Source organism: Piliocolobus tephrosceles, chromosome 14 (genome assembly GCF_002776525.5).
Source record: "Piliocolobus tephrosceles isolate RC106 chromosome 14, ASM277652v3, whole genome shotgun sequence".
Taxonomy (NCBI): domain Eukaryota; kingdom Metazoa; phylum Chordata; class Mammalia; order Primates; family Cercopithecidae; genus Piliocolobus; species Piliocolobus tephrosceles.
In genome coordinates this window covers 7,474,858-7,501,815 of record NC_045447.1, presented here as the reverse complement: position 1 = coordinate 7,501,815, position 26,958 = coordinate 7,474,858, and the positions used below count along the sequence as shown (strand labels likewise).

General features: G+C 43.6%; 1 protein-coding gene across 3 annotated transcripts in view; it reads left to right on the top strand.

The window, feature by feature from the left end:
• The window catches only part of ABL1 (ABL proto-oncogene 1, non-receptor tyrosine kinase), a 181,369-nt gene that overhangs the window by 115,707 nt on the left and 38,704 nt on the right, over nucleotides 1-26,958 (top strand). Inside the window, exon 1 of one of the 3 annotated variants that reach the window (XM_023216936.1) lies at nucleotides 10,601-11,346. The exons of the other annotated variants lie outside the window; for them this stretch is intronic. Within the exon in view, the coding sequence (XP_023072704.1) occupies nucleotides 11,268-11,346 (79 nt within the window). The 5' untranslated portion in view covers nucleotides 10,601-11,267. Of the gene's footprint in view, nucleotides 1-10,600; nucleotides 11,347-26,958 lie in introns of those variants that run through there. 3 annotated transcript variants of the gene reach the window in all.

Sequence of the window (26,958 nt, the reverse complement as noted above, 5' to 3'; positions counted from 1 at the left end):
AGCTCACTGCAAGCTCCGCCTCCTGGGTTCACGCCATTCTCCTGCCTCAGCCTCCGGAGTAGCTGGGACTACAGGCGCCCACCACCTCGCCCGGCTAGTTTTTTGTATTTTTAGTAGAGACGGGGTTTCAACATGTTAGCCAGGATGGTCTCGATCTCCTGACCTCATGATCCGCCCGTCTCGGCCTCCCAAAGTGCTGGGATTACAGGCTTGAGCCACCGTACCCGGCCTAATGTGTATCTTTTGAAGAGATTGATTATAAGGTATTGGCTCCTGAGATGATGGAGCCTGAGAAGTCCCACAGTCTGCTCTCTGCCAGATGGAGACCCAGGAAAGCCGCTGGTGTAGTTTGAAGGCCTGATTGCTGAGGGCCAGTGATGTGGATTCCAGTCTGAGTCTGAAGGTCTGAGAACCCAGAGGGCTGAGGGAAGGAGAAGATCCATGTCCCAGCTCAAGCAGTCAGGCAGAGGGAGGGTAAATCCAACCTTACTTTTTCTTTTTGTTCTTTTTTTTTTTTTTTCCTTTTTCTTTTTTTGAGATGAAGTCTCACTCTGTCGCCTACGCTGGAGTGTAGTGGCGTGATCTCGGCTCACTGCAAGCTCCGCCTGCCGGGTTCACGCCATTCTCCTGCCTCAGCCTCCGGAGGAGCTGGGACTACAGGCGCCCGCCACCACGCCCGGCTAATTTTTTCTATTTTTGGTAGAGACTGGGTTTCACCGTGTTAGCCAGGATGGTCTCGATCTCCTGACCTCATGATCCGCCCGCCTCGGCCTCCCAAAGTGCTGGGATTACTCTGTCTTTTTGTTCTAATCAGGCCCTCCCAGCCAAAGTGGGGAGGGCCATCTGCTTAGGCAGTTCGCCAATTCAAATGCTAATCTATTCTAGAAACACCCTGACAGACACACCGGGAAATAATGTTTAATATCTGGGCATCCTGGGGGCCTAGTCAAGCTGACACATACAGTTCACCACCACACTTGGGGAATATGAAAATAACTTAGACATTAAATTTGATTTTGGTGTTGCTGTAAAGAATATAGATCTTATGCACCAGCTCGTAGGAGAGGTGGCAAACAAAGAGGACAGCTTTTACCAGGTTGCCTTTGAAAGCAAAACTCTGCTTTGCTGTTTTGTTTTCAAGTGGCTGCATGGCCACTGAGCTAGCCCTTTCCTGCCATCACCACAGTGCCACTTAGTGAACAGTTTCTCCTAGGTTAACTGTAACTGCTCTTGTTCAGTTAATATGTAGTTCTGGATTAATATGCCACATCTGTCACTTAAAGGAAGAAAAAGAGCAGTTCCGTTTAGAGATCCCATTGCTCTTCTAAGGACAGCAGTCATTTCTAACAAGTAGAGGGAAGAAATCTTCTGGTTCCATTTGTCCTTTGTGTGTGTTGAAAACCTTGACAACAAAACAAATTGGTACTGAATGGTTTGAAGAAATAAACATTAACTTCCCTTTAGTAATTCATTTCTAGGGTTTCAAGCCTTGGTAACAATTACCAAGAACTTTGCTTTCGTAGGGTACAGCTCTAGGCTGCTGACAGGATATTCATACTGGAGGAGCCTATACTTTTATAGCCAGTTCCAACTGCCCCAGAGATATCTTGGATAAACACTGGCTCCTCCACTGCCTCCTAATCCCTGCTGGGTTTTACACTGTGGGGAGGTTTAGACAGCTTGTTTTCTTTCCCTTTTAGCCCTTCTCTCTACACTGGCCTCCAGCTGCCTTCTTCCCCCACCCCCAAATGTAATGTGATCTCCTAGGCCTGCTCTGCTGCTTTCGCAGATTCTTTTAGTCTTAGAGAAAGAGAGGAACATATTAACCATTGGTTTACCAATTCAAAGTTAACAACACTTTAAACAAAAGGAGCTTGCCAATAACCAGGCTTGGGCTTTTTCTTTTATCAGTTCCTCCTGCTTGGCTGAGTTTACCTCATTATAAATCTTATCACACAGATAATAATTTGAAGGCTTTAGGGTTTTTACAGCATTGCTATTTTTGATTGCAACAAAGCTGTAACATTGCTATTTTCCATTTACTTGTTTTATAGATACCTTAATCTTTCTTCAATATTCAGATTAAAAACAAGATGTACAGTGATTTAAAATAAAATTATTTGGTATCTATTTAAAAAGTTAAGGTAAAGGGACAGAGACATTTCATGAAACCATGGCAAAATCTCTTTAAGTTGAATTCAGGCCCTTAGAGTTTAATAAGAATATCCCAAACAATTTTTGCTTAATAATATTTCTGTTTATCATTAAAACTTAAGGTACAGTGTTGTAACTGTATTTAAGAATTTAGAGTTTTGTTGTTTCTTCACCACCAGCGAAATGAAGATTTAAAACCTATAGTTTGCAACAAATTTTAGTTTTTCAGCCTAGTATCCTAAAACTTGTCTGTCATGGGTACCTAGTAGTTGTCATGCAATGGGAAAGGGATCTAACAAGGGAGTTTGAAGATACGGGTTTTCCTTGCCCTGCCACTAACTTGCTGTGTGACCTGGTGCAAGTTATGTAACCTATCTGTGTCACAGTTGTCTGAACTGCAATACGGGGAAAATAAATTCTTAAAATGACAATAAAAAGATTTATATATTTATTTTTTGAAACAGAGTTGGCGCAATCTCGGCTCACTGCAGCCTCCACCTCCTGGGTTCAGGCAATTCTCCTGCCTGAGTTTCCTGAGTAGCTGGGATTACGGGCACATGCCACCACGCCCAGCAAATTTTTGTATATTTGTAGAGATGGGGTTTCGCCATGTTGGCCAGGCTGTGCTCAAACGATCTAGCCGCCTAAGCCTCCCAAAGTGCTGGGATTACAGGCATGAGCCACCACGCCTGGCCAAAATATATATATATATTTTTTAAGTGAAGATGTGTAAGGACTAAAGGACCCCAAAGGAGACAGTAGGGGATAAGAAAGGCAAAGAGAGGGGTAATAGATTTAGCAGAACTAAGGATGCCAAAACCTAACCTCTTCTGAGAGAGACCCTAATTAAGAGTGACCTGGTTTGCCTGTAAGAATCTGGGGAAAGCTCAGAAATTAGAGACATTAGTGCCACAGAAAGCAGGGGGTGAGACCTGAAGCTGAAATCAAGGGGATCAATTGAAAGCCTGTAAAAAGAGGGTTTAGATTCTTCAAACCCCTCTCCAACCCCATATAGTCAGATGACCACCTCTCCTTCCCACCTACAGGAGACCAGAGGCATTATATTGAGAAATGCCCTGTAGAGGCTCTGGACTCAGGAGCCTGACCCCCAGCATGGGTCCAGGTAGGCCATTGGCTGAAAAATAGTGGAGTGGGCAAAGAGCAGATTTTTTAAAAGTCTGCATACTGAATTCCCAGCCCTCTTCTAATACCTGCTAGCCAGGGGCCTAATAGAGAAGAGATTGAAATATTCTTTTCTAGAGGGAAAAAGTTGAATGACCCTAGAGAAAAGCCTTATAGATACCAACATTTAGGGATTCTCTTGAAAAAGTGAGTTCACCATCTCCTTTCACTGAAGCCTTCCAGTGGCTGTGCCCCTTCCACACATACAAAACTAACAGTCATCTTTTTAGTTGCTCATTCATAGAGAGTGAATGGCCAGCCAAATTTCTCTAGGCATTAGAGGAAAGTCTCTAACCTGATATTAATAGATAAAGGGTAAAACAAATAGCAGAAAATAGGAACTTGGTAGAAATAAAGACAATGCAGGCAACAGAAGAAGAGTTCAAAAGAACAATTCAAGCTGGCTGCCATGGCTCACGCCTGTAATCCCAACACTTTGGGAGGCCAAGGTGGGCAGATCACCTCCGGTCAGGAGTTTGAGACCAGCCTGGCCAACATAGAGAAACCCCATCTCCACTAAAAATAGAAAAATTAACCGAGTGTGGTGGCAGGCACCCGTAATGCCAACTATTGGGAGGCCGAGGAAGGAGAATTGCTTGAACCTGGGAGACGCAGGTTGTAGTGATCCGAGATTGCGCTAGTACACTCCAGCCTGGGTGACACAGTGAGACTCTGTCTCAAAAATAATAAATAAATAAATAAAGCTATACACTTCCCACAAAACACTGTTTAAAAAAAAAGAACTACTCTTTGCTATCCTGAGAGAGAGAGATTGCAAATGGCAGAAAACAGGATGCTTTTAAAAACAATAACAATCAGAATAAGAATGAATTATTTTTATTTTATTTATTTTTTTCTTTTTTCTTTTTTCTTTTTTGAGACATGGTCTCTCTTTGTCACCCAGGCTGGAGTGCAGTGGCAAGATCACAGCTCATTGCATTCCCAACCTGCCTCAGCCCCCTGAACAACTGGGACTACAGGCACGCACCACCACACCTGGCTAATTTTTTAATTTTTTGTAGAGAGATGGGATCTCACTGTGTTGCCCAGGCTGGTCTTGAACTCCTGGGCTCAAGTGATCCTCTTGCCTCAGCGTCCCAAAGGGCTGGGATTACAGGTGTGAGCCACCATGCCCAGCAAGAATGAATTGTTTAATATTAAAAACATTATAGCCCAAATCTAAAATCCAACAGAAGATGTGGAAAATTGTCCCAGAATGTATTGGGTTGGTACAAAGTAATTGGGACTTTTGCCATTTTAATGACAAAAACCGTGACTACTTTTGCACCAACCTAACAGAACATAAAGACAAAGACATGGACTACTGAGAGAACTATAAGAGAGAACAGGTAAGAAAATTAGAAACTCTCGGGAGGCTGAGACAGGAGAATTGCTTGAACCCAGGAGGCAGAAGTTGTAGTGAGCTGAGACCACGCCATTGCACTCCAGCCTGGGCAACAAGAGTGAAACTCTGTTTCAAAAGAAAAAGAAAAAGAAAAGAAAATTAGAAACTCAATCCCAGGGCTTTAATATCCTTTTTATAGGAATTCCAGAATGAAAACTGAAAAAAATAATGATAACAACAAAGAAACAAATGGAGGAGAAGTTAGGAGACATTAAATGTAAGGAAAAATTTCAGAGTTTAGTGAAGTGAGTATTTTCCAAAACTAATGACATAAATCTCTGAATTTATGAGTGCCCAGAATAATATATGAAAGAGACTCACTCCAGGCCATATCATTGTGAAACACCAAGAACATTAGAAGATCCTAAAAGTTTCCAAAGAGAAAAAAAAGCAAGTCATTTTCAGGAACCAGAATGGGATTGCATTTCTAAACAATACTTACTGGAAACTAGATAGTAGTAGATAAATGCCTTCAAAATTCGTTTGGGAAAATTATTTTCAACCTGGAATTCTATACCCAGACAAACTGTCAGGGTAGAAGAAAGGTATTTTTTTAGGCATGCACCCTTCTGCCCCACCTCTGTGAAGCTACTGGATGATGAATTCCAGCAAAATGAAGAAGTTAAGTCAATAAGTAGAACTGAGAATATTTGAAATGTTTTAGTGATTGGAAAAAATATCACTAGATATTTGACAGATCTTTGAAGTATTTGAGGGACAATGGTAATAGGTATATAGAAGACTGGTTAAATGAAAACAAGGCAATATCTCTAGGATAAACAAAGTTGTATAATAAAGGAAACATTCATAGTATATTATTGGCTAAGCAGTGAACAATATTTACATCATTCTAGTAATGTAAACACTGACTATTGATTTATCCCCCAAATTGTGATTTTATTGTTTTTGGGGGTTATGGATGGTGATAGTATAATACTGCTGTCATAAGTTAATAGATAATGGATAAATCTAATGAATTCAGAAAGAGCAAGATGATGTTATTAGCTAAAATCTAAAGGAGGCTGTCTGTGGGGAAACAGACGGGGGAATGGGATTGCTGTTTTTTATTACCAGATTTTTACAAGACTGTTTTTAGCCTTTTTTATAAGACTTTTAGTACTGTTTGAGTTTTAACCATGTTATGTATATTACTTTGATTAAAAAGAAAAATTAATTTAAAAAAATGAGCATACTAATACTATTAATTCTCTCCTTCTAGAGAAAAATATTTAACAGTTAGGTTTAGACTTGTTAATTATAAAAATATAGTAAAGTCTTACTGTAATGGGATTTTCTAGAAAGCAGATTTCCTCTAAGGCAGTTCAGATTTGCTCCCCAGCTGAGAATTAGAGCCTGGAAATACCAAGAGGACTAACAGAAAAATCATTGTCATTTGAAGGACAGTCATCTGTGCAGCCTGTGCACGAAATCTTGGGTCTGAATTAGGTCCCCATTCAAGATGCGGGAGTGTGGGGTTTGTGTTTTGCTAAAGCTGTGGTTGCAAACTTTTGCTTTAGGATGAAAGGTGGGGCTCTCTGTCACGTTTGAATCTTAGTTGCTACTCCTACCTCATAGCTAGTGTTTCTTTCTCATCATAGAATAAATTGATTTCCTTGTCTCTTGGAAAACCTCCAGACTGCTTTCTGGAATCATTTTCATATAGCATGTTTGTTAATTTGAACTCTTGCCTGAGTCCCAGTAAGATGTAGGCAGGAACACAGACCTGATACAGGAGTAGTCCTCTTTTGGAAATAACAGTAGCTACTGATAATCGAGCACCTTCTGTGCTTTGGGCACTCTCCATACATGATTCCTAATCTTCATAATAACCCTGTGAGATAACTGCTCTTATGACTACCTCCCATTTTTCAGATAACAAAATTGAGGCTCTGAGAGGTGAAGTCATTGCCCATGGCCCCACAGTGAGTGGCAGATCTGAGACTCAGCACTAGCCTTTGTGACACATAACTTGTGACCAGCAGGTAGTGCTACCCGACTGAAAAAATGTGAGACTTAAAGGGATGCACATGTCCCTATACAGTGGCAAAAACTAGTATGACGGAAATGATTTTTTAAGCTATCTTATCCTTTAGTTGGACATACACTAGACCCACAGAGCTAGAGGACCTACCTGGCAGGCTCTCACTGGACAGTGTTTGCTGAATCAGAGAAAGTGGGCTTTGTTGGCATTTGCATGTGAAATAGTGTGCACATACCTCAAGATCTTTGCTGTTCTCCCCCTAAAGCTACTAGCTGTGCTGGAAACAGTGAAGGCGTCGTACAGACCTGGGGTCATCTGGTCCTGGGGTCCCAAGCCAGGCCTCCTGTCAGGTTCATCTGTCTCTGTTCCACCTGCATTCACACCCAGTCCTGCTGCTGAGAGATGGAGCATCCACATCCTGAATCCTGCCTCCTTCCCTTGACCCACTTCTATGGTGGGTGCCTGCCCAGCTTTTCAATAGGACTAAATTCCAAATTAAAAAAAAAAAAAATCAGTCTCTCTCCTCTAATCATCCAAGGAGAGTCTTCTTTTGGTAACTTGTTCTAGAGTTATGCATATCTTAAATTCGGAAATTGCTTTCAAATGAATTAAATTTTAGAAATATCCATTCCTGTTTGTCCTACTCCCAGTGAAAGTAAGCAACTCTTCCCTCTTCCAAAACAGCGGATTTCTTTTCCTTTTTTCTTTTTTTGAAACGGAGTCTTGCTCTGTTGCCCAGGCTGGAGTGCAGTGGTGCAGTGTTGGCACACTGCAACCTCCACAGGTTCAAGCAATTCTCCTGCCTCAGCCTCTCGAGTAGCTGGGATTACAGGTGTGCACCACCACGCCTGGCTAATTTTTGTATTTTTAGTAGAGACGGGATTTCCCCGTATTGGCCAGGCTGGTCTTGAACTCCTGACCTCAGGTGATCCACCCACCTCGGCCTCCCAAAGTGCTGGGATTACAGGCATGAGCTACCGCTCCTGGCCCCCAAACAGTGGATTTCCGTCTTCCATATGCATGCAGATCAACTTCAGATCCAGCCCATTGCACATATCCTGATTCTAGACTAGAAACCAAGACTCGGCATTTTAAGCAAGCCCCACATTATTCAAAATAGATTGTCCATGGATTATACTTTTAGAAACATTGTTCAGATCCCATGCTTTAATGTAATTGGGGATTTTATCCTTTCCTTCTTAATATTCCTTTTTTTTTTTTTTTTCCTGAGATAGAGTCTTGCTCTGTCACCCAGGCTGGAGTGTGTTGGCGCGATGTCTGCTCACTGCAACTTCCGCCTCCCAGGTTCAAGCAGTTCTCTGCCTCAGCCTCCCGATTAGCTGGGATTACAGGTGCCCGCCACCACGCCCAGCTAATTTTTTTGTACTTTTAGTAGAGATGGGATTTCACCGTCTCAAAAAAAAAAAATTCTTAAATAGCTCTAGTTCCCTGAATTACTTTCTCCTAAGACATGTTTTCCCAACAGTTAATGTTATTTATTTCATTTTCTGATCTTACTTATATTATCCACCTCTCACTTAAATTGGAAATTTTCTGCCATTTTACAAAGTTCAAGACCTTTCTCCTTTACTATCTCCTGGCTGTGTGAACTTGGACAGGATACTTCCCCCTCTCCCTCCAGTCAGTTGTTACCTGTGAAATGGAATTAAACTATACAAAATCATTAGGTTGCTGTGAGGCTTAAGAGTGACTGGCACATACTACATGCACATTAAAAGTGTATTTCTTCCCAAACTAATGCAACAAAGCAAAAAAGTTAGTTCACAGTCTTTAATTTCTTTCCTTTCCCTTTCTTTCTTTTAAAAAGTCTTTTTAGCTAATGGCTTTTAGGTCTTAGGTTGATTAGAAGGAATCCTTCTTGGGGTATTCTTTTGGTAAGAAGATTGAAGCTCTCCTTTATTTGCTTGTAACAGAATGCTCTTCATATCTGGCAAGTGAGTTTCAAAAGCATCAAAACCTGGATCTGGAAAGAATAGGCCAGGTTTGATACGGTTGTGTAGAGTTTGGCAGCTTTTTCAGTGTTCATTGCCACTAATTCAGTGTTTTGTTAGATCTGTTGATATATGGTTTTATACCTAAAAAAGATTTGGATACAGTTTATAAGCATCATTCATTTTAAGAGTATAAGATCATTTTAGACTCAGGAGCAGAATATTAGTAATAATAATTAGCTTTAAAAAATAAACTTATATACCAATATAAAGTACAGCACAAGGCAAGCAAATATCTGGGCCTGTATTAACAGACAGTATTGAAGGATATGGCTAGAATTTCCAAAATGCCTAATAATGTGTAATTCTTGGCATTAAGCTGCCAATTTGAATATGGCCCTTTAATATGAAATGCTATATAATGAAAGACTTTTTTATCGTCTGAAACAAGGCCCCTGAACTTTCTAAAAGGGCAGCAAAACAGATAATGTATTTTTTCACTTTTTGGTATTGGTGGCACCCTTTTGAGTTATTTTTGGCATTATGTGTAGAGGTTGAAAGATTCAAGACAACACTAAACACGTTAGCAGTCACCACATACAGGCTGTCCAGCAGAATAACAGCGCCTCCCAGATCATAGAAAGCATCCAGAGTCACTGCACCCATCCCCTGGGGACCCTGTCGTCCTGCATCTCCAGATGATGAGAGCTGCAAACTTCCCTGATGGTGCTCTCTTGGATGCTCATGAGGCCTGATCTGGTACCACGACTCTAGCAGTAGGTCCATTCAATTGCAGTAAAAATGCATGTTGTATGTTGATCAGAATTGGGCAGGACACATGTGAAAAGTTAATGACATCCTGGCCGAGAACCCCTGTGATATACACTAGTCACATCCAGTCCAGTTGGAGTTTTTATGTGCTGTTTTTGGCAGAGCTAAGTGAAGATCTTGTTACTTAGCCGTTCCTGATGTACTCAAGATACTTGGGTTTTTGTCCTTACAGGATAGGCGAGAAAATAGCCAGGGTCTCATAACCAAGGCTTTCTCTGAAACATATAATGACAATGCTAGTTATTTGACCAAAGATATCCAATGCTTTAATCCACTTGGAATTTATTCTTGGTGTGAAGGGGCAACATCATCCACTGGTCAGGATCCTTGGAGCCAGGCAGACCTGTGTTGAGTCCATTTCCGCCTGTTTCCAGCTGTGGGCAAGGTGTTTGACTTCTCTGAGCATCTGTGGGCTTTTTTGTTTGTTTGCTTGTTTTTTTAACCTGAAGAATTGGGATAATCTGTTTCCTCACAGGGTAATTGCGCAGATGCAGTAATGAAGGTAACATGGCACACGGGAAGAGCTCGATACATGTCAGCTCTTACTCTTCGTGGCTAGAAGATGTGGACTAAACTTCTCCCTCTTGCAGTTTTGTGATTAACACCATTTATGAAATACATAAATGAAATAAATTCCTTTTCCTGTCATGAGGGGAACTTACCTGATTTTACTGAATTATTTGGTGCCATTGGGTTCCTTACTGTTTCCCTCTGACCTAGATTTCTGGATCTGTGCCAATAACACGATTGTGATTGCTGCTACTTTATAACATTGTCTGTGGTCAGTCCAAACAAGAGTTTAAAAGAATTGAATGAAATGGATTTTAAATAATGATTCCTCCCCACCCTCACCCCGTGGCACTCGGCCAAAGGAAGGGGGAAAGTTCTCTGTTAAAGAAAATGAATCAGAGAGGAGGCTCAGACCTTGCATCTGAAAATTCTCATTGTGGGGACTAAGGCTTCTCACTCTGAGCTCACACCCGTCTGTTCGCAGCCTGACCTCACATCCTGGTCTGGGTGTGCGGCCTGACCGGAGTGTCGTCCGCCCGTGTGGTTGTCCTGTGGGTGCCAGCTCTGACTTCCTCCCCAGACACCCACTGCCTCAGCCTTAATCACAGGACGCGCGTTGAGTAGAAATGAGACCAGTTAGTATTGGTAACTGCAGAGGAATTTGCATTTTCACAAGCGTCCTCGGGTCAGAGGATTTGCCTGGCACCGCGCACCGGGAAACTCGCCAAATGCGGTGCAGGTTGGGGACGCCCCAGGCCGCGGTGGAGTTGCGCGCGGCTTCTAAAGTGGAGTGGAGCAGGCCTGCATCCTCCCCGCCGGGGTTGGGACTTCGCTTCCAGGCGGAGAAAGACCTCCTCCGGCCACGTGCGGCCTTCCCCCTGCGAGGATCGCCATTGGCCCGGGTTGGCTTTGGAAAGCGGCGGTGGCTTTGGGCCGGGCTCTGCCTCAGGAACGCCGGGGGCCCCAGGGTGAGGACGAGCGCGGCCAGGAGGGGGTTAAGGCTCGGGCGGCGGCGGGGCGGGGACGGGCCTGGCGGGCGCCCTCTCCGGGCCCTTTGTTAACAGGCGCGTCCTGGCGAGGCGGAGACGCGGCCGCGGCCATGGGCGGGCGCGGGCGCGCGGGGCTGCGGTGAGGGCGGCCTGGCGGGGCCGGGAGCGCCCGGGGGGGCGCGCAGGCCGAGCCGGGCCTGAGCCGGGCCCGCGGACCGAGCTGGGAGAGGGGCTCTGGCCCCCGACGTCGCTGGCGCGGGAAAATGTTGGAGATCTGCCTGAAGCTGGTGGGCTGCAAATCCAAGAAGGGGCTGTCCTCGTCCTCCAGCTGTTATCTGGAAGGTAAGCCCGGGCCGCGCGAGTTGGGCTGAGTAGTCGCGCGCCCTCCCGCTGCTGGCTGGGCCCTTCCTAGGCCTCGCCGCCCGCGCCCTCCCTCCTGCGCCCTCCCCGGGGCTTCTCTTTTTCTCCTTTCTCTTCTCCTCTCTTCTTCTCCTCTTTTCTTTTCTCTTCTCTGTCTCTCTCTCTCTGTCTCTGTCTCTGTCTCTGTCTCTCTCTCTGTTTCTCTCTGTCTCTTTCTCTTTCTCGCGATGGCCCCTAGGCACCGCCGGCGGAGCGTGGCCCCCAGCCCCGGCGCCAGCCCCGGGAGAGCCACGCCGGATGGTGACGGCGGCGTCCGGGGCCCCACACTGCAGGCTCCCCCGAAAAAGTTTGAGAAAGTGAACTCAACAGGCCTTAACATCCCTGGGATCCCACGTTATGGAATTTCCACCGTTAATTGGAATTGTGTGTTAAAAAGATCGACCCGTGTTTGTGAAAACATGCGATTTCCATTAAGCATCATGTACACAAGGAACACCACTCTACCATTTATGGATACAGAATTTCAAGTGATCTTTCCATCTCCCCCACCCCCATCTTATCTGCAGACCACGAAGAGGTCTTAGGAATTCGCTGACTTTTCAGGGGAAGAGAGAGGGATCACAGCCCATTTAAGAAGGCGTTTCCAAGGAGTCCCCCAGAGTACTGGGGTGTCATGTTCGGTTCCTTCAGTGAAGCTCAGAGCCACGGGGGCTTCACTTTTGCGTTCTACCTGCTCTCCTTCTTTAATTACATCTGTTTTATTTTATTTTTCTTTCCTGTTGTAGTCTTTAGTTTTCTAAATGGAAAAAAGTAAATTAAGGGTTATGGGTCTTCACTTTCGCTGCTTCTAGGTGGCTATGTAATTGATCTGATTTGAGACTAGTGCTCCCAGATCGTTGCCTTCAGCAGAAAGACTGTGCTTTAGAGATGGGGTGGCACTTGTTCTTCTCAGTTGTTTTCATTTAAGACTTAAAATATAAGAGTAGAAATGTGGCCGGGCGCGGTGGCTCACGCCTCTAATCCCAACACTTTGGGAGGCTGAGACGGGTGGAGCATTTGAGGTCAAAATTTCGAGACCAGCCTGGCCAACATGGTGAAACCCCATTTCTACTAAAAATGCAAAAAATTAGCCAGGCTTGGTGGTACGCGCCTGTAATCTCAGCTACTTGGGAGGCTGAGGCAGGAGAAATGCTTGAACCCGGGAGGTGGAGGTTGCAGTGAGCCACGATCGCGCCACTGCACTCCAGCCTGGGTGACAGAGCAAGACTCCATCTCAGGAAAAAAAAAAAAAAAAAAGAGTAGAAATGTGAAGCTCACTTTAGAGCAAGTAGGATTTCTGCTAGAATGCCATGGTTTTCTTTTTTAAAAAGCAGGAGAAATAAACAGAGGCCTCATTAATTTTATAACCTATTTTTCTTTCCTTAACCTCTGACTCTACCCTGAATGCCTGCTTGGAGTCACATATGTAGCTCACACTAGTGATGTGGATGAAATGTGTTTGCCCTTCTTGCCACAGTTTGTGTACCTCACTTCTCTTCTCTTTCTGGGATTCCGGGGACTGAATGGCCCAGAGAAGGCTCATCTAGGTGGAGTGGGCTCACGGAGCCTAGCATTTGGAGGGTGGAGATGGTTTATTTGTCCCGAAAAGTTGACGTCTGAGCAGTCCAAATAATCTTCAGTTAATACATCGCTTATTTTTTCCAAGTTGCTCAAAATTCTGAGCACATTCTCATTTACATCTGTAACGAGTTAGTGTTAGGCATCATCATCTCCACTTTGCAGATGGGTGTCTAAGGCAGGGATGAATGGACTTTTGTAACTGCAAAGCTGGAGCAAAGTTTAGGTCACGGCTTTGCCACGGCATTGTTTTGTTTTCCTGGGAGTAAACTGGAGATTTAGTATGGACCTGGCTGGTTTAATTATTGTTTTGGGGGAAAATCTAAAACATCTTATTCCAACATGTCTTGAAATGAATTATAATGTTGACTCTCAGGTCTCAAAAAAAAAAAAAAAAAAGTTCTAGTACAGCAGACTGCCTTGGGTTAAGCCTTTATCTAGGAAGGTGTCACTCTGGGAATTCTTTCTTACTGAGTTTTCTTCTTTTCGTTGTTATATTTAATTAGAGAAAGTAAATGGAATTATTTTGTGGTTGGTAGACTTTAACAAGCCTCAGTGATTGTCTCTTAAAGACTGAAAGTGCTATTTGTCTTTCGGGCAAAATAGTTCCTAACATCTGGATAAGTAATCCAGGCTTCCCACTTTCACTGACAGCCTAAATCAGCCAATCAGTGTCAGTCAGTCAGTGTTTATTGACGCCCTCTCAGGGTCCCAGGCATCCCATGTCAGGGAGAGGATTGAATGAGATCAAGTTTTTCATCGTTCTATCAAAGAAGCTTCCACCATAAATGCAGTTTGATGGTGCATGCTACCTGCTACTCAGCCTAGCTGTCGAAGCAACATTGGTAAACATAAAGATGGCTAACAATTATTAAATGCTTACTGTGTGCCAAATACTGTTTCATTACTCTATGTGATCTAATATACTTATCTTTCATGATAGCACTATCATTATTTCCATTTTATAGATGAGGAAACTGAGTCATCAAAAGGTTAGGTAACTTGTCTAGGGTCACAGAGCCAGTGAGTGTGGGTCCTGGGATTTGAACTCATGCTATCTGGCTCGGGAGAGCCCACTTTTAGCCACTGGATGCTCTACTGATTGTGACAATTTGTCTTTTTTGGAATTCACTGTGGTTTTTAAAATGGTATCTCCAGAAACTCCTCCAATTAATCCCTGAAATATAAGAGTAGTCTCTTTCTCTCTTCTAGAAACCTGATCCTGGCAAAATGATTAGCTTTAGCAGTAGGATTAAATTTTTTAAAATGTATATAAAAATACCTGTATGTAAGAAATCCTAAAAGGGTATTTAGTGATAAGTAATTCCCTCTCCTATTCAGTTTCCCCTCCTAGAGGTAATCACCCTGGAGTTTTATGTGTGCCCTTCTAGAAATACTGTGTGCACATATAAACATTTATAACATGTGAATTTTGCTCTCCAACTTTTTGTGCAGATGCGTGTTTATAGCAGTATCTATTTACCAGGAGCACATTTCGCTTTGCAATCTTCGGTCTACTTTGAACACTGAATTATCTGATTATTTCTTTCCCCTGGAGATGTCAAAGAAAACATGAACACTAGCCTTTTGAATTCAGGGTTTTCTTTTCATTTTATTTTCATTTGTTCATGTGTTTGTATTTACATACATTGTGCATGAATATTGTACATGTATGTGACAGTTGTGTACTGTAGAATCAAATACTATTGTCCGTGAACTGCACTCTTGAACTTTTCGTTGTTGTTGTTGTTTTTGGAAATAGGATCTTGTTCTGTCACCCAGACTGGACTGCAGTGGCACAGTCACAGCTCACTGCAGCCTTGAGCTCCTGGGCTCGAGCAGCCCTCCTACCTCAGCTCCCCAAGTAGCTGGGGCTGTGGGCACATGCTACCTGGCTAATTTAAATTTTTCTTTTGTTTTTGTAGAGACAGAGTCTCACTATTTTCACTAGTTTGCCCAGGCCAGGCCAGTGTTGAACTACTGGCCTCAAGCGATCCTCCCACCTTGGCCTCCCCAAAGTGCATCCCTACAGGCATGAGCCACTGCCCTCAGCCTGAACTTTCAAAAGTTATTTTAAGGGCCCACTTTTAAATGCTTCTTTTCAGCAGCTAACTTTCCAGCGGATGCTTCATGTGGTGCCAGCCCTACATATTCGCTTTTAGAACTTGAGCTTTGGAGAAGCTTATGCTTGCTTTCTGCTCTCTCCTGAGGTCATCAGATACTTCCCTTGTTCAGTAACAAAGGAAGTGAGACTCTTTCTGTTGCCTAATAAAAGGCCAGTCCGTCCATTTCATTTTGGGTGCTATTAACATTGCTGACCATTTACGATGTCACAGGCCCCAGCCTGAGCAACTCATGTACAGCCTCACTTCATGTTCACACCAGCGCTCTGAGGTTTCTAGAGAAGAGTAAAGGCCCCAGTTTCAGTTTGGAGGCAGGAGATGCCAGTTTTCCTCTGACCTCTCTGAGTTTCCATGTTTTTAACCTCTAAGACAGAGAGACCATCCTCTGTTCAGCCACCTTAGAGAATTGTTTTGAGGGTCTATAAGATGATTGAAGGAAGGCTCTGAAACCGATAAGAGTTAAATGTATGTGTTTTATGTTGATAGGAGATTCCTCTGAGATGCTCTTTAGTCCAGGCAGGTTTATGGCTCCCACAGTGTTCCTAGGGTCCCATTCTTCTGCACAGGCAGGCAGTTCCTGAGCCAGCTAACCTGGACCCAGATGCCATCTGTGCTCTTGGCTGGTCTTGCGCATTCACTGAGGTTCACTGTACCTTGGTGTTCCCATTTCTAAAATAAGGCCTGTAGTGATCCCTACCTCACTGAGTTGTTGAGAGACTTCATGTAAATTGTTTAGCAGAGAGCCTGGCACGGAGCAAGAGCCTAGAGAAGTAAGTTGTTATTTTGAGCAAATATTTAGCAGCCTAAAATGGTGGCTTTACCATTTTCTCTAATAGCTGAAGTGATGATAGAATTGAGCTGATTCCACCCATAGTTTTTCTTGTTAATGAAACGGTTTGTTTCTAAGTTTGTTTTGATGCATATAATTAATACTTCCTGTCCTTGATTTTTGGCTGAAAAATTTCTTCTCTTCCTCTAACCCTCTGTTACTCCCGGAGTGAATATTTGAATTGTGGAAGAGAAATTCCCATTGGCTCATGGTTGGCATTTTATTTCTCCTGTCCAGAGACAATATTTCCACAGCCTCAAACGTGAAAACTGAAAATCTGGTGCTACTTATCACCTTGTAAAATCAAGTCATTGTAATCGTGCCAGTGTAATCACTGATCTGAAATAAAAGCAGAAAAAGAAATAAATAAATGGATAGCTTCTTTAAATACGTAAGAACTAAAGATCAAATGGGACATTGGAAGACCTTGACTTTTCCTCCATAACGGTGGATCTTAATTAAACACACAGAAGAACAATTTATAAAATAAGTTCATAGGTTTGTTCTTCTTTAGTGTCACTTTTTAAAACTATCTCTCTCTTTTTTTTTTTAATTTAAAAAAATAGAGATGGGTCTCACTATGTTGCCCAGGCTGGTCTCGAACTCCTGGGCTCAAGCAATCCTCCCACCTCAGCCTCCCAAAGTGCTGGGATTACAGGCATGAACCACCTCACTCAGCCTAAAACTGTCTCAAAAGTAGACAGCATAATGAACTCCCATGTGTTTACTATATGGCTTTAACAATTATCAGCTTATGGTCAGTCTTGTTTTCTTACATAGTGAAGTTACAGTTTCAAAGCTATTAGGAATAGCTTGCTAATTATAATTACTTAGTTTTGATAGTGTAACTTTGTCCTCAGATGAGTAGAATGGTTACTCTGGAACAGGGGTGTCCAATCTTGACTTCCCTGGGCCACATTGGAAGAAGAATTGTCTTGGGCCACACATGAAATACACTAACACTAACGATAGCTGATGAGCTAAACAAAACAAATTCCACAAAAATCTCTCTTTTTTTTATTTTTTTTTATTTTTGAGACGGAGTCTCACTTTGTCGCCCAGGCTGGAGTGCGATGGCACGGTCTCAGCTCACTGCAAGCTCCGCCTCCTGGGTTCATGCCATTCTCCTGCCTCGGCCTCCCAAAGTGCTGGGATTACAGGTGTGAGCCACCGCACCTGGCCAGAAATCTCATAATGTTTTTAAGAAAGTTTGCAAATTTGTTTTAGGCTACATTCAAAGCCGTCCTGGGCCACATGCAGCCTGTGGGCCATAGGTTGAACAAGCTTGCTCTAGAAATTGGTTTTCAGACCAGGCACGGTGGCTCACGCCTGTAATCCCAGCACTTTGGGAGGCCGAGGCCGGTGGATCACTTGAGGTCAGGAATTCAAGACCGGCCTGGCCAACATGCTGAAACCCTGTCTCTACTAAAAATACAAGAAAGTAGCTCGGCGTGGTGGCAGGTGCCTGTAATTCCAGCTACTCAGGAGGCTAAGGCAGGAGAATCACTTGAACCCTGGAGGCGGAGGTGGCAGTGAGCCGAGATCTCGCCATTGCACTCCAGCCTGGGCAACAAGAGCGAAAACTCCATCTCAAAAAAAAAAAAAAAAGAAGTTGGTTTTCAAATCCTACTTTCTTTACCATGTTACACCATAAATATTTTTGTTATATTGCATGTGTTGAATACTGGCGATAGGGAAGACAGAGAGAAACAGGTGGGAAGAAGAGAGGGAGGACGGGGAGACAGACAGAAGGGGGAGATCTGTAGAGACAGAGACTGAGAGACAAAGACAAAAAGGTTGAGACAAGAAAGGGAAAAAAAACCAAGCTGGGAGGGAAGGAAGACTGACAGAAGGGGGACAAAGAGGAAGAGGATGGCCAGTGGGGCTGGGGTGGGTGGGTACGGAGAGAGAATGAGAGCAAGTGAAGCACAGGAGACAGTTAGATGATGGGCAGGCAGCTGATGTATGGATGAGTAGCTGGACGGAGAGGCCATCAGTAACTTCACGTCTCTGTTTCCATTCCTGCCCTCAAATGCCTTCATAATAGAGTCTACCTAATAAGGTTATAGGGATTCAGTGCAGATGAAGTGCTGGCGCTCGGTACGGAATCAGTCAGTATTAGCTATTATTCTTTCACGTGAAGTTGCATAAACTTTAACCTCATTACTCTTAAATTCTCTATAGAAACCTAGTCTTTATCTGTCTTAGAAGCCCTCAAATGTAGCTAATAGTGTTGTACATTGAATACCTTAAAATTGTGTTTAAAGACAGGCCATGAATAGAATTAGGCATTGCTTTTTGAAGCCAAAATACCATGAGGTGGGGAGGGTCATGTTCATTTACCCAGATCAGCAATAAAAATACTGATGGCTAACAAGGCTTTCTGGGGAAATTGGGTAGCCCAGTGACTCTGGTGTCAGCTGAAGCAGGAGTCCATGAAGACATGTTAAAAGAAGAGGAAATGTGAAATGAATGCTTTCAAACCATCCATGGTTGGCAGCAGAAGGGGAGGCCTTTCAGTCTGTTGCAAATGGCCTGTGACAATAAAAATGCCTTTGTGGGTATTAGCAGGCTGACTCCGGAGAGTTTGGATCTGCGTCCAGTGCAGGAATTCCCGGAACCTTTTGGGAAGGTGTCCGGGGAGCTCACTGTGGTGTCTGTTAGGAATCTGGAGCAAATCCTATTTCTTTTGAAAGCACAGAGAACTGTGTTTTTACATTATACCTTTAGGATTTTGGCCATGGTTTATATTTCATTCAAAACAAATCATTGCATTCCCTAGGCTTTTATATAGGTTTTCCTGGTCAGATTGCATTTGTTTTTCAACTTTACTATCTGTCATTATTGCTATACTTATTACAGGTTAACAGATTATTAAACTGCATTATTCAGTACCTTGTTGCTAAAGACAAACAAATGCAGGGTGTTCTGCATCTGAGTTCACCCAGCAGTGCTGTGTCGTTGCGTTGCACTGAGCAGGCACAGAAGGCTCTGAGATACGAGGGCTTGGTCTCTACCCCACAGGAGTTTACACTGTGGCGGCAGAAGACAAGACGTGGTGTAAGATAAGAGAAGGCGCGGTTGTTCTGCAGGGAGCATCCCAGTGTCAGGTGCCACAGTTGGCATCCATGCAGAAATTCTCTGCATGCAGGATTCATTGAGCCCTCCCGACAGCCCAACTAGGTTGATGCCATGCCATTGTTGCCCTGTTGTGCAGTTGAGAAACTGAGGCTCAGAAACAAACATCTTCAAGACATGCTGGTGTTGAGATTTGAACAAGGCCTATTCACCAGAGCCCATGCTTATTGTACTGCAGGGGACATGTGAACAGATTGCTTACTGGGTGATAGATGCAGGGTGGTGATAGAGACAGATAGCAGGTACCCCAATGGGTTAAAGGAGAAGCAACCTGTTGTGGGTGAGGTGATGGGAGGAGGAAGGACCAGTTAGAGAAGGTTTCTGGGAGATAGGGAGGCCAGGAAGAGCAGAAGAGGCTGGGGAGGGAACTCTCGGGAGAGTAAATGGTACTTGTCACAGTACAGTCAGGAGAGGCAAGCAACAGGAGGCCTGGGGGATCTGAAAGGAGTTTGGGGAGGTTGGAGTGGAAAGCAGGGGTAGAGGGCCAGATGCTCCCAGACTCAACCCTGAAGGGCCTGGCATGCCTACCTCAGGAGCTCAGACTTTTACTATAGTGGTGGAAGGAATAACAACCCCAGCCATTTTTTGAGGACCTGTGCATGCCTAGGCCCTCAAAAACATGTCCCATGTTAGCTACAAACTGCCAGCTACCCTACAAAACACATCGTGATCCCAGCATTGCCCCCGATGACACTGCCAGTAAGTGGTAGCTGACCATTGGCACACAGGGCCACCTCCCAAGCCCATGCTCTCTTCTGCCTCTCAGCTGGCAGCCATCTCTAGGGGATTTGAAGCAAGAGAGTGACCTGGTCAGGTCTGCATTTGAGAAAGATGGCCCTGATAGTAGGGAGTGGAGGTGGAATGGCCAAAGGGGGACCCAGCCAAGGGTGTGGTGGAGCATGGAAAAGACAGAAGCGATGAGAGATTGAGGAGGAAAAGTGCCAAGATGCAGGGTGGGAACTGACAGAGGATGACTTCCAGCCTCGGTCCTGACATGGGCGTGAATGGCAGGTGTTCAGAATGGCCTTGAAGATAGTAGCATCTCTATTTATGAGTGCTTCGTACTCCATTTCCAGTAATTGGAGACTTTTTCACCATAGATTCTTAGAAGGTGACACAATTTTTCCCCCCCTTTTTGGTTGAGGTAGAGGGACAGGGACTGTGTATCTTCAGAAAGGTTAGTATTTGAGGCCAAGACAGGCAGATCGCTTGAGGTCAGGAGTTCAAGACCAGCCTGGCCAACATGGTGAAAACCCGTCTCTACTAAAAATACAAAAATTAGCTGGGCATGGTGGTACGCACCTGCAGTCCCAGCTACTCGGGAGGCTGAGGCAGGAGATTCGCTTGAACCTGGGAGGTGGAGGTTGCAGTGATCCAAGATTGCGTCACCATACTCCAGCCTGGGCAACAGAGCCAGACTCTGTCTTAAAAAAAAAAAAAAAAAAAAGGTTAAGATTTGGACTATTGATAGGGATAGGAGTTAGGATGGAGAATTTTGTTTCTTAAAAATTGTCTGGCTAAGACGTTGTCATGTAAAAGATTCCGGGGGAAATATTTAAACCTTGGACTAATTTAAATAACTTTATTTTTAAAGGAGGTTTCTCTAGAAACTCATTTAATGTACTGCCTATAATGGCTATAAGTGGAAAGTAATAAAACTGCATTTATTTTAAAAGAAAATTGCATAATTTGGACTTCTCACTAATTTATCCCAGTCTCCTTTTTAGGCTCTTCCTGTGAGAATGCTGAGGTTTTATTGAGCCAATTCCTTAGTGCAAGAGTTGTTAACCTGGAAGACCCTGGGAGTCTGGGATAGAATTCAAGGGCTCCATGTCCTCTGATGGGAAAAATTAAAACTTTATTTCACTAACCTCTTACTAAAATTTAGCATTTCAGTTTTTGAAGAACACAGGTAACAAACCACAGTAATATTACAGTGCTTGTGACTGTCTCTGGTAGAAAGCAGGTATTTCTTTTTTTCTTTTCTTTTCTTTTTTTTTTGGTCGGGGGACCGAATTTCCCTCTTGCCACTCAGACTGGGGTGCAGTGGCATGATCTTAGCTCACTTCAGCCTCTGCCTCCCAGGTTGAAGCGATTCTCCTGCCTTGACCTCCTGAGTAGCTAGGATTACAGGCACCTGCCACCATGCCCAGCTAATTTTTATATCTTTAGTAGAGACAGGGTTTCACCATGTTGGCCAGGCTGGTCTTGAACTCCTGACCTCAGGTGATCTGCCCGCCTCAGCCTCCCAAAGTGCTGGGATTATAGGAGTGAGCCACCACGCTTGGCCAGAAACCAGTATTTCATATCAGGTAACAGTTGTGGTTATTATTCACACCACTACTTTGAAATGACACAATTGCTACTGGATCTTGTTATTTAATGTGCGAATAAAGACACAGCTATTTAATACATTAATAAGAGCTATATTACAAGTTTTTAAAAGTATTTTGAGGACTGTTTCAAAAAGTATTTTGAAGACTGTTTTCCTTTGCAATCCTCAGTATTTTATTTTGTGCATTTAAAAATTCATTGTGAGAAGTCCCTAGGCATCACCTGCTGCCAGAGGGGTCCATAGCACAACACAATAAGGATCCGCACCTTAGTGGCCTTGGCGTGGCAGGCTGGCCATGGGTCCCTGGTGAATCCTCCTTCCCTTGTGAGGCACTGTCTTGTTCAGGGTCCCCTTCCTCATCCCAGTGAGCTCACCCCCTCAACTCCTGGCTCCCACTGTCTGTGCTCTTAGACTTATAGACTCATCCACAGGGCTGGGCACGTGGCTCACATCTATAATCCCAGCACTTTGGGAGGCCGAGGTGACTCAGATTCGAGACCAGCCTGGCCAACATGGTGAAACCCCATCTCTACTAAAAAAAATACTAAATATTAGCCCGGTGTGGTAGTGGACGGCTGTAATCCCAGCTATGCAGGAGGCTGAGGCAGGAGAATCACTTGAACCTGGGAGGGGGAGGTTGCGGTGAGCCGAGATCGCACCATGCATTCCAGCCTGGGCAACAAGAGCGAAACTCCATCTTAAAAAAAAAAAAAAAATTCATCCACAGGACAGCACTGGCCTTCCATTAGACTTTTGCTGTTGAGTCTGTAAGTTTTCAGGAGCTGTGTTTCTCCCACGAGGAGCAGGCGCTACTGCTGATTCTTTACGTCTTTCCACCACTGCCCTGCCTCTCCCTGCACCCTAGCAGCTGACACAGTGTTCTGGGGTCTGAAGATAACACAAAAGCTGTGTTCAGTTAAACGTATGTCTCTGTGTGTATGTGTGTGTGTGTGTGTGTGTGTGTGTGTGTGTTTTAATAATTTTAACTTCTCTGGGTGAAGGTGTAAATTTACAAAATAAAGGACCATGTAGATATAGATAAAATGACTTTCATCAAGCTCAAAATGTGGGAAATAATACTTTTCCTCTAAGCTCATATTTTGAAAAGTTGTGTGAGACTGTTATAAAATAACTTGAGAATAGTCTGAGCATGATCTCATCTGTTGGAACGGAGTATGAAATAAAACACGAAGCCTCTTTTTAGAAGGATCTGTTTTATAGATTTTTAAATTACAGAGATTCCTTGAACTGGAGGATAATAGTGAAGGACCCACAAAGGAAATATGAATAAAGCAGCACAAGTTTAAATAATTGAATGTGAGCAAAATTAAAGGGAACGTTTGTCACATCTGACATGCTCCATCTCCTGTGCCCCCAACACTGAACCATCTCCAAGAACCTTCCGGAGAGCCCGCAGTGTGAACAGTAATGAATGCTCCATGGCTGGCCGCCTTATACTCTAGTAGGAACTATGATGTTGGGCACAAGTGCCAGCAGGAAGGTGGGAAGCTTCCTGGGGATGTTTTTCCTGGAGGTCAAGTCCCCTGTTGGGCTGTGAAGTAGCCGGTGCTGGGGTTCACGGGCATTTCCCTTCCCTGGCTGTTGGCCGGTGTCCGGCGTAGCACCAGCAGCCCCTGGAGTCTAGGCCAGATGGGCCATGTCCGAGAATCTTCTGTCAACATTTTTGATCAGTGACTCACAGCTTTGAGAAAGGATTATTTTTATATAAAACCATCTTTTAATTGTACTTTAAAGACCCAAACCATTTTCTTAGAATACTGTCTAAACAAGTTAATCATGCACACAGTTCCGGTGAATTTTGTGGCCTGCTTCTTATAAAATTTCCAAATAATTTTATACTCTCATAGCCAGAGCCAGTGCTTTTTAGAGGTTTGAGGCATTTTTTAGCTGTCACTGTTCTTGGTGCTCAGCTAGCTAATTAGTGACTTTTTCTGAGTTTAGTTGGTGAGTGGAAACCTTTTTGTTAACATTATGACAAAATAACAATATGGTTTTAAGTGGAGTGAGAGGCACTTTTGAAGATCCAGATCTTAAACCTATTTAAAGTGTGACTCAGAAAGGAGGCTGCAGAAAATGTTCACCAAAAAAAGTAAGAATAATAGCAGATGCTAAAATTTATTTCCCGAGACAATAGCCAAAAGATCTTCTGGAAGAACAGAAGAAGGGAACTATTTGGGGCGTCTTTTTTTGAATGAAGCCTTCGGGCTTCTTTAGGGGATCTCATTTCCTAACAGAGGGACCGGTGGAAAGTTCATGTCTTAAGCAAGAAAGATTTAAGTATTTTCTGCAACTTTGGCCTTGTAAGCTGTGATCATTTTTAAGGTTGACGAGCATAGTTCACTATGAAATGAAGCAAGTAACTTGGCATTTATACACTGTGAGTCAATTTTGACATCAGCCTGGATTGGGAATTGACTGGAAGGTTTTGGTGTTGGACTGTGGCTACGCTTCAGTGTCTCGGTCCAGAGGCATGCATGAGCAATACTTCCCTTTGGGCTTTGGCCATTAATTTATGGACTAGAGCAAGAACTGGAGAGGAAAGTTGAGAGACTGCCTTGGATCGCCTGATGTCCTGTTGAATCAAAAAGCAGTGGAAGGCCCTTTCCTTCCTAACAAAGGCCTCATCCTCTTGCATAACATTCCCAGCATCTGTCGACATGTTTGGGACCGTCCCACTTCAACCCACACTTCAAGTGGATGGCCACCTCTGGGCGGGGATCTGCATTCTGCTTATTCCAGGTGTTTTCCAGGCCACTTCCCCGATTATGTAACTTTGATCAAATCCAGATGTGTCAGAATGTTTGATAGAAGAGGTCAAATGGCATTTGAGAAGAAAAGCATTTCTGTATTCATGACTTTGGTTTAATTTCCTGTGTGGGCCTGGTCTGCCAAAGTTGTATGCTCATGGCCACGAACGAGGTTGACGCACCAGAGGGAGGCACACAAGTGCCTTTTCAAGACAGCCTGAGGGAAGCCTCCCTCCCCAGCATGTTTTTTCATGTTAAATTATCAGTTATATAAGTTTAGGGCCAGACACGGTGGCTCACGCCTGTAATCCCAGCGCTTTGGGAGGCTGAGGTGGGTACATCACTTGAGGCCAGGAGTTCAAGACCAGCCTGACCAACATGGCAAAACCCCGTCTCTACTAAAAATGCAAAAAAAAAAAAAAATTAGCCAGGCGCAATGGCTCACGTCTGTAATCCCAGCCACTCAGGAGGCTGAGGCAGGAAAATCCTGTGAACCTGGGAGCCGGAGGTTGCAGTGAGCTGAGATCGCACCACTGCACTCCAGCCTTGGCGATGGAGTGAGACTCTAACTCAAAAAAAAAAAAAAAAAAAAAAATTTTAGTTGGCTTCTATTAAAGTTTTTCTATGTTTGTCATTGTTTTCTGGTAATAAAAACAATCCACATTTATTGTGAGAAATATACCATAATATAGAAAAGTATAAAGAAAATTTAAGGCCAGGCGCGGTGGCTCACGCCTATAATCCCAGCACTTTGGGAGGCTGAGGTGGGCTTATCACCTGAGGTCAGAAGTTCAAGACCAGCCTGGCCAACATGGTGAAACCCCATCTCTACTAAAAATACAAAAAAAGTAGCCAAGTGTGGTGGCAGGCGCCTGTAATCCCAGCTAATCAGGAGGCTGAGGCAAGAGAATTGCTTAAACCTGGAAGGCGGAGGTTGCAGTGAGCAGAGATCACGCCATTGCGCTCTAGCCTGAGTGACAAGAGCGAGACTCCGTCTCAAGAAAAAAAAAAAGGAAAAAAGCAAATTTAAAGCACTTAAAATCCCACTACCCTGAGTTAACTACTGTTCACAGTTTGGTGAAATTCCTCCTAGTCTTCTTTCAGTTTTTTCATAATTGGGACCTTGCCTATATACTGAACTGTAATATAAACACTTAATATATTATTGTATGTTCTTAAACTTGAATATTTTTTCCAAAAATATTTTGAGTGGCTATTAAAATACATCCTATTTTATGGATGCAGCATAAACTAACTTATTCTGTGTTGATAGATATTTTGTACTTGTCCTTTTCTGTGCTATTATTTAAAATTAGTGTATAGAAATTGTGTTGATCACTTAGGATAAATTCCTAGAGGTAAGAAAAAAAATAAGATATTAAATTCTTCATAGACTTCTGGTTCATATTCCAGTTGCCCTCCATTTATACACCTACTACTAGCATTGTATGAGAGTGCCCGTTTCTGTGAAATCTTACCAATACTGGCCGTCAGTGTCAAAAAGATGTATCTGTAAATTTGGCAAGGAATTTGCATTTCCTGGATTATTATCAAGAATTCACACACTTTCCATGTTTAATGGTAATTTTCTTTTTTTTTTTTTTTGAGATAGTGTCTCACTCTGTTGCCCAGGCGGAGTGCAGTGCGATGACCTTGGCTCACTGCAACCTCCGCCTCCCAGGTTCAGGTGATTCTCCTGCTTCAGCTCCTTAGCACCTTGGATTACAGGCATGCGCCTCCATGCCCGGCTAATTTTTGTATTTTTATTAGAGATGGGGTTTCACCATATTGGCCAGGCTGGTCTCAAACTCCTAAGCTCAAGTGATTGCTGGTCTTGGCCTCCCGAAGTGCTAGGATTACAGGTGTGAGCCGTCGTGCCTGGCCTTTAATGATAATGTAAATTTTTTGTGAATTGCTGGTTCATGGCTTTGCCCATTTTTTCCATAATGGAGGGATTTTGCTTTTTCTTGTTGGTATGTAAAGTCCTTGTGTGTCAATAATGCTCTGCCTGACGAAGCGATTCTCCTGCCTCAGCCTCCTGAGTAGCTGGGACTACAGGCACCTGTCGCCATGCCTGGCTAGTTTTTTCTATTTTAGTAGCGACGGGATTTCACCATGTTACCCATGTTGGTTTCGAACTCCTGAGCTCAGGCAGTCTGCCCGCCTCGGCCTCCCAGTGTTCTAAGGTTATAGGCGTGAGCCACCGTACCCGGCCCAGTTAGTGATTTTTAAATTGTAGCTCCTTAAATGAGTAATTTGGATTTCACTCCACAATGTTCTTATTCTTAAACTGTTAAGATCTACTTTAGGTGATTTGATTTGCTGGTTTGCAAGAACCCCTCTACACATTGTCTTTAGCACAAAAAAATTCTGGAGAGTTTCAGCCCTGTTAAAATTAAAAAAGACAAGAAGAAACTTCAGAAACAAATAATAACCTATTTGACCCTGTAATGAATAATATTCACGCATTTTCTAATTCAAGAGCTGTTGATTGATTTCCAACTTTTAGAATCTGTTTCAGACAAAACATGGAAGAGTTTAGTAACAGTTTTTTCTATTCTGTAATAATAATTTACACAAGGTAAAAAAAAAAATGTACAGAAGATCATATTTGAGGGTGGCCGTGGGGGCAAGAAAGCTGGAAGGATGGGTAGGATGTTAATAGCCTTGTCTTGTGAAGTAAGTCCTTCAGAGACACTGTCCTAGCTGGAAGAACAAGCAGTGAATTTGTGTGTCTGTTGCTGAGAATAGGGCTCTAGTGATCTAACTGATACTTAAGAGAGG